Source organism: Strigops habroptila, chromosome 5 (assembly GCF_004027225.2).
Source record: "Strigops habroptila isolate Jane chromosome 5, bStrHab1.2.pri, whole genome shotgun sequence".
Classification (NCBI taxonomy): Eukaryota; Metazoa; Chordata; class Aves; order Psittaciformes; family Psittacidae; genus Strigops; species Strigops habroptila.
The window spans coordinates 31,383,625-31,395,149 of NC_044281.2; the positions used below are offsets into that span (position 1 = coordinate 31,383,625).

Genomic DNA, 11,525 nt, shown 5'->3' on the forward strand with positions numbered 1-11,525 from the left:
GTGAATACTTCTGTAACTTTTCCTTATGACCTTTGTGTTGTAGATTTTCCTCTGACATCAAACATCCCTGTATTCTGACAACAGGATGGTATTAGGCCAGTATTGTTGTTTCAAAATAACTGAAATTGGTATAAAGGAACACTAGGCACTTTAAAAATGATTAAAAAACAGTCCAAGGATATATCTGAGCACTTTAGAAGATTAAAATATCAAGAAAAATGATGAAAATTATGCCTGTAATAGGAGCTAATTTTGAGAAACATACCCAAAAAGCTTTTTGATTTGTCAAAAGTCTGCTCATTGCTAACAGTAGAACATAGATATCACCATAATTAACTAATTACAGGCTGAAGTGAACATATACACTTTAAGACAATGAAAAATTACAGAACATGTCCAATACTGCATTATGCAACTTGCCTGGCAGCTACTGGAGTACTTCTGAGGTGTTCATACAAAGTGAGGAAGGAGATAGTCTTTACAAACTAAATGTGTATAGACTATAACATGTTCTGGCTCATGATTCCTGTTTTTCCTTATTTCTAAAGTGTACAAAACTTCTAGTTGTAGTTCTTCTTCGATTAATTCCACAGCTCACAAGTCCTTCACTGTTTTACAGGATATTAATGCACATGCATGTGTAACTGGTAAACCCATCAGCCAGGGTGGGATCCATGGACGTATATCTGCAACTGGTCGTGGTCTCTTCCATGGAATTGAAAATTTCATCAATGAAGCGTCATATATGAGTATATTAGGAATGACTCCTGGATTTGGAGATAAAACATTTGCTGTTCAGGTAACTTTTTTCCTCAACTGTTGGGAAAAAGTAGTAAACAAACTTCCAGCAGAGCTGCTTTTAAAAAGGGCTGTAGCAGTAAATCCTGTTAAGGTTTTACAACTTCCAAGTTAACCTTTACTCTCAAACTTTAAAAACACTTTTCAAGCAACATAGGTGCCCTTTATTTTGGACAGTTTTTAAAAAAACGAACTTTTGATTGCACTCTACAGGCACAAAGCCCAAATCTCCAGTCTTTATAAATATAGGCTGCAAAGAACAAAGTGAAATACTGTTACAGGAGCTCTTTAAACTAAGGCACACATTTTAATGAACTGTGACACTGCTTCTGCATATGTGCTATTTGTTGCACTGTTCTGTAATAGAACATTTTAGGGAGAGAAGGAATTGAGGGTTATGGTTTTGTTCCACTATGGGATGAGCAGTTGGAAAAGTAGAAACCAATATCTTATCCTAAGACATAAGTCTTTGGTGTTCATAAGACCTCAGGATTTATGTATTGAATTTTGGAGGGGTTTGGTATTCAGTGACATGCATTATCATTCTTAAAATTTCAAAGAAATGACTTTTTCTGTTCATCTTCAAACAGCATGTTACATGGAGGATTTGAGAGATTGCTTTGTTTTTTTCAATGCACTGTTGGTTAAAAATAGTGACTTAATTGTAACCTCGAAGTTGTCTTCTAGTTAACCAGTGGGCTGAAACATCTCTGCCCTGCAGAGACCCATCAGCACACTCATCTCCCTGCACTTTGGCATTTTCATGCCTGGCAGAGTGCTAACCAACAGGCGCTTAAGCATAGCTTAGACTGAAAACATGGCCATAAGAACAGCTAAATATAATTGGAGCTATGTTATACAGGAAGCTAATATTCAGCTTTTTTCCAGCATAGAGTCTTACTAAAAACTTTTGACATGGATCATGCGACCTTTTGGTCTGCCACCTGTGTTCCTTTGCTTTCAGAATGTTGAGTAATGGTCTGGAATTAGGTTTTCTACACCTGTCAAGATGTAAAACATGCTAATGAAATGCAAGATTATCTGAATTTAAATTTAGGAAATATGTTTTGCAAAGAACCATTTCAGAAATGTATTAGAAATTACGTAGCTTCCTACTAGTTTGTATGTTTTAATGTGAAGAATTAATGTTGTTTAATGCTTTCCATTGTGGGATGGTTTTACACTTATAAGCCTTCATTACCCAAATTAAATGAATATTTAATATATTTCTTGGCCTGAAAACATTAGTCAAGCCTTTGAATTATCATACAAAAATCCGTGAATCCCTCTGTAACAGTGCTTGTTATAAAATACACATAATGTTCTTATGTTAATAAACATCATAGTTTCGGCACTTTCATAGTAGTATTAGTGCTTCCTTTCTGCATTTCCAGTATAAAAAACATAGCACAACTGTACATTGCTGGCTATGATGCAGGATTTCTATGGTGATATTCAGACTGGAATAGAATGCATGTAGATTTCTTCCATCTTTCTTACACACATCATCTGATGCCAAGATACGCCAATAGATGAACTATTTAAAACTATTCAAAGCTATATAAGCCTTACCAGTAATCATCATTTTAGCTGAAGGGTTAACTACTTTTCCCTTTCTCTTTCCACCTATAGGGATTTGGTAACGTGGGCTTGCATTCTATGAGATACTTGCATCGTTTTGGAGCGAAATGTGTTGCTGTTGGAGAGTTTAATGGTTCTATCTGGAATCCTGATGGGATTGACCCAAAGGAACTCGAAGATTACAAGTTGGTATGAAACTTAGCTGAGCAGAGTTTCACTTTTGTCAGCTTTGCAAGTACATAGGATGACTGTAGACGGGTGTTAATATGTGTTATTTACATCATGCTGCAATTAGTACTTACAAAATGGCTTAGGAATGCTGATTCTTTTGGCTTTCTGCTTATACCCAATATGAATGCCTGTGGTACTTTTCTTTACCCTTTGACCTGACTCTCAGAAAAATGGCAAGGGCTTGCATGTGTGCAGGCTAATTACTTTGGTTTCAGAATTGGAGTTCATGATTATTTTACCTTTCTTAGTACTAAAATAGGAAGGATGCCTGAAGGAACCAGAGCAAAAAGGTTCCTGAAGGATTCCTGACTGAGAATCACAAGCATATGGACATTTAAGACTTCAAAGTACACTTTTACTGCTTCTTACCTATTGATTGTTTCTGTAAAAATGAAAGCCTGTCTGGCAGTGTGACTTGGGATATGTAGTTTATAATGAAAACTGGATATGGTCTTTTTATTTCAGTTTCAAAGTGAAGCAGACGTGAGGGGACAGATCACAGGCACTCAAATGTGATCTTCTGCTTAGTTTCTAAGGGGCTTATTTGATGCATCTTCTTTTACACAGGGAATATTTGATGTCTTTATCAACCCCTTTCTGAAAAGAATGAAAAGATTCTGTCACTAAACAAAGGCTATCATTGTAGTACTGAATTTTAAAATGGTACTTTTGAATCTCATGTGATGCAATTTAGCCTGTGTGTAGCAGACAAGTAGGTCATTTCAGTTGTTTGATAATTATTGGATTAGCCATGTATTTTAAGAATTGAGGGACTTTTTTGTTTGTTTGTTTGTTTTGTTGGGGATTTTTGTTTTGTTTAAGTACTCCAGAGCCCAAATAGTTATCAGTGTCTTTGGCCAGAGAGCAGTTACGCCTCAATCATAGGAACTTTGACTGTTATCTAAACTTTGTAGATGTCTAATCAAAGTAAGGAAAGGAATTAACTTTGTGTGCTGTCTTTCTAGTACTGTTGCTTCTCCCTTCTTTCAAAAATGAAAGTTAAAAGAAGGGAAGGAAGGCAAATGAGTACACACACACTAAAAACACTCTGGTTTGTTTTCTTCAAACAGCAACACGGGACGATCATGGGCTTCCCTAAAGCACAGACACTTGAGGGCAGTATTCTGGAAATAGACTGTGACATTCTTATCCCTGCTGCCAGCGAGAAGCAGTTGACTAAGGCCAATGCTCACAAGGTTAAAGCAAAAGTAAGTTGGAGAGTTCAAATGCAGATGAAAAATAGAGAAGGCCTGTTTAAATACTACTATTAAATAATTAGCATGGTCAAAACCAAACATACACCCCTGAATTACTCTGCTGTGGTTTCTTGCAGATTATTGCTGAAGGTGCCAATGGGCCTACGACTCCCGAAGCTGACAAAATCTTCTTGGAGCGGAATATCATGGTTATCCCTGTAAGATTCTATTCCAACCTTTGATTTTCATTACAAGGGTAACATTTCTGTGAATTGAAGCAAGTTGCTGTTTATTGAAGGCTTTTATTAATAGCCATTCATTCTCTTAGAGTGGTTTTTAACAACTGATGTCTAGGAAATGGGTATCAGTGTTGCTTAAGATTGCTACTAATTACTTAAAGATCTTACTGCAACTCTAAATGACCAAAGATAACTATTACATGAAGTCTAGATATTCAGAAGAGAGAACAATCCACAATTAATTTTTAAATGTGTCGTCTTGTGTTTTGGAGTATTAGCTGACATTTGATCAACTAGTCCACCAAACAAAGGGAGAAGGCAGAGTAAAAACACTGACCAATTTGTTTGTAAACACTGTGTCTCTGGGTGATACTCTGACAGAAGTGTGTATTGTAGATTGTGCAGAGTAAATAGTGATAACTTTAAAGAATAAGACCTATTCAGGTATAATGATAATATTTTCCTGAGAAAGGGTGTCGTGATCAAGTGATATTGCTAGGAAGAGTGGCTGATCTTCAGCTTTTACTCACTGACATGGCCTAAGAATGCCCCAATTTTCTTGATTAAAAACTTGTGTTAAAAGAAAGCAGTCAGACAAGCACACCTGAACTTTGTGTTCTAAAGTCAAGTTCTCTTTTAAAGAAGTAGAAGTAATCCCTAGACTGCAGAAGAAGATAAGCATAGTAATGTAAAAGTAGCAACTGGATTGTCTTCTGTACTGCAGTTTAAACTAATACTTTGAACATAATACTTCTGTTTACTTTTGCTTAACACAATAAAGCTGTCTTTGTCACATGGTCACAATTCAAGATATTTACTGTTTCCACGCAGGATCTTTATCTGAACGCTGGGGGTGTAACAGTATCCTATTTTGAATGGCTGAAAAACTTGAACCACGTCAGTTATGGCCGCTTGACTTTTAAATATGAAAGGGATTCAAACTACCACTTGCTCAGTAAGTCCTGAGTTCTGCTTTAACTCACTATTTAATTGATAGATTGGACTAGCAAACACCAAATGTGGGAGAAAGGAATACAGAACTATTTTGATTTCACTGCAGTTTCTCACAAATTTATTATTGCTGCATACTGAAGAGTAGGAAAGATTTCATAGGTTAATCGACTTACAACTCTAATGACTTAAGTTAAATGCATATTTTTTTCAGTTATCTTTTAATTAATACACATAATGCTTTCCTCAGTTTTTTGAAAATACTGAGCTCGGGCCACTTGTGTGAAATATTTATTACTTCTTACTAGATGTCTTTGAGCTGTACAGTTGGTATTTGGGACATATTCAAAGTTTGAGTGGGTAACATTGTTCCGCATGTATGACAATAGAGGATTTCTATAAATGGCAATAATATAATTGGTACAGGCACTGTAAAAATCTGCTTGTGGCCTACAGCTCCACTTAAGGTCATTCTGCGCTTCCCAGTTTCTGGGCCATAATATCAATTACATGCCTAGAGGAAGCTTAATGGAGAAGAACTGCAAGGTATAGCTCCCTTTCAACCAATATTCTTTAGAAAATACATGAGAATCTTGGGATACTGGACTTGACAAAACAGACATCTGAATATTTTTTTAATATAACCTTTACTCGTAAATAATACCTTTCAGGGTGTTTGTAAAGCAGTTGAGGGTTATGGTAATTCTCATTTAAAATCACTTTCTTAACTTCAGGATTGTGTCATCTGAAATACTCCGATGTTGTTTAGGAAACCATACTATTTAAATTTCATGAATTAAAATGAAATAAATACCAATTCAAAATACCAAAGCACATCCCAGAAAAAAACCCTAAAATTGCACATGGGCTTTTTTCTTAGCCAGTAGTGTGTGTATGCAAAGTGCAATAGGAGATGATTGATGGATCTATAACTTCAAGAAATATTTTATCTTAATGCTATCTATCAAGTTAGAAAAGTTAATCCAGATTGCTCTATCAGCTTTATAAGGTTAGCGAAGTGGGATCAATAAATCCACAGTTGCTTGTCATGTGACTATATTATAGCAATAATACTACAAATATTGGAGACAGCCAGCTACAGAAAGAAAAATCAACATCTTTCCTTTCTCTTGGAAAACAAAAAGTTGACTCCCTTTGCACCCAGTCCCTGTGATCTACATTTCATGCCATTGAATGCTGAAAGTCCTAGGGTCTGCTTCTTTGTTAGGAAGCACATTCCTTTCCTTGTCAGTTAACTTGCCTCTGCTTTTTTTTTCTTTCTAGTGTCTGTTCAGGAAAGCTTGGAAAGAAAATTCGGGAAACATGGTGGAACTATTCCAGTTGTGCCTACAGCAGAATTTCAAGATAGGATATCGGTAAGTAGTAGCTGCTTGGTTTTTTTGTTGTTGTAGGTGTATTCTGATATTATAACTATAATCTAAATTTTACCATTACTTTTATTACCATTTACCTCCATTTACTGTAGCCACCATGGAGGTTTTTTCCCCAAGCAAGGCATTAGTGCATAGTTAGCCTGATGACAAAACAAGTAAAAAGCAAATGATCTGAAGTGCTTAGGAATACTGGAAGTAAGCCGTTTTTTCTTTCTTTTACTTGAGCCTATGGAAAGTAGTCAGAAATACTGCCTCAAACATTACCAAAATTTGTTTGGAGATCTTGTTGATATAGTTTGCCTAGATTTCCAAACAACTTTCAATAGGATCCCACGCCACAGACAATTTGATACACTGTTTCTGTAACTCCAGGATAGTACAGGTAAGAGCTGGGTAAAAAATTGTAAAATGTTCCTTTAAGACTGAATTAATGGACAAAGAAATGTCAGGTGAAATTCATTGTTATCTAATGTGTAGCAATACATGGTGGGGAAATTTTCATATAAAATGTTGGGTTGTGAGCTCATCTGGAGGTAACGATAGAATACAAGCTTAGAAATCCATAGCAATCAAAAAGCAAATCCAGCATTAGGAATGTTTCTGAAGGCAAAAGAATACGCTGACTAATGATGCCACAGTATAAATCCAGAGCGTGTCTGCCTTCTGAATAGTGCATGCAGGTTAAGTCTCTGTATCTTCAAATGTTGTAGATGTGGAAGAAGTTCAGAGCAAGATCACAGAATGATCAAAGATACAGAAGCTGCTCATACATGGAACAATGGAACTAACCTAGGTCCTATTGGCTGGAGGTAGTCTTAGGGTGGAGACAGTAATCTATAGAATGAATGATGTGAAAATAGATGGGTAGGGGTAGATTGTTCGTTGTAAGGAATGATGAACAAGAATGAGATGTGTTCAAACAAAGCCAGCAGGGTGAGGTGCAGAATGAAGGACAGTGGATGGTTCCTAGCACAGAAGACAGTTAAGATGTGCAATACTCTGTCAAGGAATACATGGCAACTAAAAGGATCCGTAGGTTTGGTTCTTTAAACACAAGTTCAAGAGATGGGACAAGTGATTGGGGAAAAAATAAAAAAAAAAAAAATAAAGTGAGTTGTGAAAAACATTAACCCGTGTTTCCTCAAGAAGAAATCGGGGGAAGCGCATGTAAACTTGGACCACTGTTAGATGATAGAAATAGACTTTAGCCTGACCCAGTATGATGTTTTCATGAATGTTAGGCTAATCAAACAGCATGGGAGATAGATAGGTTCTGTGGCTTAAAGCAGTGGCTGTGATCTCTTAAGCACAAGCCATAAAAACTGGCCTAGTAATTTCTACATCCAGTCCAAATTGGTATTTGAGGGAAAGTGTATATTTTGTGAAGCCAGGTCTCAAATTATGATAAATTACAACAATTGGCATGATGAAACATTTAGACTGATAGTCACCCTAATACATGTTATCTTCAATTATTTATTGTTCTGTGTTTTTACAGTTTAATGTAAACATTTACATTTTAATGGGAACAAAGTTATTCTGGAGTTGCTCAGGGCTAATACAATGTTGAGTATATGAATTGGGGATCCATGCACTTCCTAAAATCTGACTGTCTTCAAAACAATTGCAAGCAGCTTCTATAGGTTATTGACTCTTGGGAGCTTCTTTGTTTAACTCTTACTGTGTGTTCTGATGGCGGAAAACAGTAGTTATAACATCAATAGAAAATGCTAGCGTTATGGATCTAGAAGCTAGGTATGCAAAAGTCTTCAGTGCTTACATGTGAGGTTTTAGAATTGAATTGACCATAATTAGCTCTTCAAGTAACACAGTCAAGGCAATTCTTACACTAGTCATTAGAAGAGTATGAGCAAGCAAGCTTCAGTAATTATGGGAATCTAACACATCATTGTCCCTAATACACAACTAGTGCCTTTTTGTGTTTTGGATTAAACCCCGATTTTCTTCTGTGTTGTTGTAGGGTGCGTCTGAGAAAGACATTGTCCACTCTGGGTTGGCTTACACAATGGAGCGTTCTGCCCGGGTAAATATTGCATTAGTAAATATACTTATAGGAAAAAGAACTTACATGACTTTGCATAAGTTTTTGAATGGATTGTACAGAATTTTTTTGCAGTTGAAGGAGTAAACAGTTCATGATAATGGAAGACACTATGAGTAAGAGGTAGAGGTATTTCTTCTCTGTGCTGGGATGGTCGACTTTATCTGGATATATTAAATATTAGAGACCAATACATGAAATCATGAAGTATTTTCTAGTAGAAGCAGTAGTAATTAGAAACTTTTTCGTTGTTCCCTTGTACCTGCCTAAACATACCTAAGACTGCTTCACTTTACCATCAGCAGTTTTAGATTAATCCCTTTATGCAGTATTTTTAATTAGCGAGTCAAAGACTCCTTGAAACACCTTGTTTCTCCCTGTATCTGAGGTATGCATGGATCCAAGACCTGAAAAGGTGCAAGGTAGTAATCTGGGAAAGATTTTCTTCCCTTTCATATCTCAGTTGTAGGGGGAATCAAGAGATTTTAAAATTGATCCACAAAGGGTCAGAGCTCTGATACCAATCTAGCAGCTCCTTATGCTCATAACTTGGATCCTCCAAGCAAAGTCTAGTTTAGTTCCTATGGAGAAACTTGCAGAAATCACATTTAACCTTTTCTGTTTCAGCAAATCATGCGTACTGCCATGAAGTACAACCTGGGTCTGGACCTCAGAACAGCTGCCTATGTCAATGCAATTGAGAAAGTCTTCAAAGTGTACAATGAGGCTGGCCTGACCTTTACATAAATAAGCCATTACTGCTCCTTGTTGTATCCCATCCCTCTTGCTGTTAATGTACCCTCTTCTTGAGAAAGCTTATCACAAGTTTACATGTAACCACAAAATTTTCTTTTCTTCTGACATTATAGTGGATTCTATTCTCAATTAGTTTCAGTCCAGACTAGTCTTTTTTACAATAAAAATCCATGGATTAGGAAATTGTATACAAGTATGTATCTGAAGAGAACAGTTCATCTGCACTTGTGGGGGCCATTCTGGGTATTTCACCTACAAAACAAAGTGGTACATTTCATGTATGAAAGAGTGGTCTTGCCACTTGAGCCACTTCTCAGACTTCAGATCAGATACTGTACTAGATGAGCACTTAGCTCATTATTACTTCATGCACTTTTGTTTAAAGATGTAATTTTGGCTTCGGCACTTTCAGTAAGGCCTTGTATGATCAATGCTGTGGCATTGTCAAAGGAAGAATGGGCCTCTAGCAGGGATTAACTTTGATAGGAGTCTAATTTTTATTTGTAGTAAAGCTTCAGGCCTGATTCTCTTTAGGCAATGTATTTTCTTTAACTGTGCTGCTGTTATAGGACTGCCTTTTATTGCTTGTTCAAACTAGCTTGACTATCACTATGAAGTACGTAGAGGTGACAGACTAATATTTTTATAAGCTGAAACTATTGAGCAACTTTAGTTACATTTTTAATCAAGTATCTACATAACTGTTCTGACCATAGGTTTTGGTTTGTTTGTTGTTTTTTTGTTGCGTTGTTTTTTTGTTTTTTTTTTTTTTTAAAGGGATAGTCTGAATTTGGTAAGCAATCATACTTAGGGTTTTTGGAATTCTTTTTCAGTCTTCAGGGCTTTCTGAAAATTAGATACTGCCTCAGTGAACAACTAAAATGAAACTGAACCCAGAAATCATTGGCCAAACTACAGAGGAACTAGAATGCTGCTATAAACTTAATCACTGTCTTAACACACACAGCCTGTTTTGTGGTTTTGGATTGTTGGTTGGTTTTGGTTGTGGTTTTTTTTTTTGTCATCACGAGGTCTTGAAAGTTTTGAACATATTAGAGTACAACAAAATGGACCTCAACACAATATTGGATCAAGCACAGTTTTTACAGTGTAAGGCTTTTGTCCTGTGGAGTCCCCTTGAAGTGCCAGATGTTATTTATGTAATGAATATGAATGTTTTTTTTAAAAGACAACTAGTCCCTCCCAGAAACTCATGCTTTTTTTCTAACTACTTTGTAACTGCATGACATAACCTGGAGAGAAGAGCAGTTATTAAAAAAAGTTGACCTTTCCAAACCTACTATGCTGGTGTATTACTGTTTTCTATTTCATGCAATAGCTTTCTGTAGTTACAATCAATCTTCACAGCACACCTGTTTATTCATTACATGCCTAATGATAAGATACCATTTCTGAGTTATCCTAAGGGGCACACTAATACAGATCTCTGTCTCTTAAACTTGCCTGTCAGCAAGACTTTTGAAGTTGGATCCGTTTGGTAAATCATTTCAGGTCTTTACTGTGTCCTCTCAAATTTGTGTGAAGAACTATTCTAATAGCTAGCATGGAGCAATAAACCTGTGTGATGCATTTAATTAGTGGCTTACTCCATCATATATGCTGATAGTCAGGGTTATAAAAGTACTACAGATCACAACTGTGACAATTTATAACCTACGTCCACCAAAAGTTGGAGGCTAAAACCTTACGAATAAATAGTTGCATTATTGAAAAGAGAAATAATAATCTTAAAAGCTGAGCTACATTATCTGTCAGCAAAGTTGTCAAAAGCAAAGTGCGGTAGCAGTAAAGAGACTTGGCTAATTTACTGTTCTCCCTCTCCTCTCTAGCTAGTAAAGCACCTCTAGTATGGCTGTGCAAACTTGAAAAATGGGACCCTTTCAGTATCAGAGCATACGGAAAGCTGGCATAGATGGCTAACTGGGATATTTTCTACCTCCTACCCACTTAGGAGTGAAAAAACGCACAAAAGCTGCACAATGCCTGAGTTCCCTGATTCATTAACATCTTACATTCTTGTACACCTGCAACCTAGCACTTCTTTTCCCAAGATGTTTGAAAGAAAGCAGACCTGCACCTGACACGATTTTACCCAATCCAGACATGAGCCCTTAAGGTTGACTCGATTTCTCCTCACCCAACTTGATTGCAATGGTTAGACCAAACTACTCAGGGAGTGCTCCCTTCACGCAGACATACCCCTCCCCAAGTGGTGTCTTCCAGCTGAGAACATAGTCACTGCTTGTATTCGCTTACATGCCACATCAAGAAACCTGCTTGGGTGGTTGGCAGTGAG

At 36.7% G+C, this 11,525-nt stretch overlaps 1 protein-coding gene across 2 annotated transcripts in view; it reads left to right on the forward strand.

The window, feature by feature from the left end:
• Window positions 1–10,509, forward strand: part of GLUD1 (glutamate dehydrogenase 1) — a 32,673-nt gene extending 22,164 nt beyond the window's left edge. For both annotated transcript variants that reach the window (XM_030488774.1, XM_030488775.1), the window contains exons 6-13: window positions 620–799; window positions 2,431–2,568; window positions 3,681–3,818; window positions 3,944–4,024; window positions 4,877–5,000; window positions 6,281–6,372; window positions 8,372–8,434; window positions 9,080–10,509. In XM_030488774.1, coding sequence (XP_030344634.1) covers window positions 620–799; window positions 2,431–2,568; window positions 3,681–3,818; window positions 3,944–4,024; window positions 4,877–5,000; window positions 6,281–6,372; window positions 8,372–8,434; window positions 9,080–9,199 — 936 coding nt within the window. In that variant the 3' untranslated portion in view covers window positions 9,200–10,509. The remainder of the gene's footprint in view (window positions 1–619; window positions 800–2,430; window positions 2,569–3,680; window positions 3,819–3,943; window positions 4,025–4,876; window positions 5,001–6,280; window positions 6,373–8,371; window positions 8,435–9,079) is intronic.
• Window positions 10,510–11,525: the final 1,016 nt, after the last annotated feature.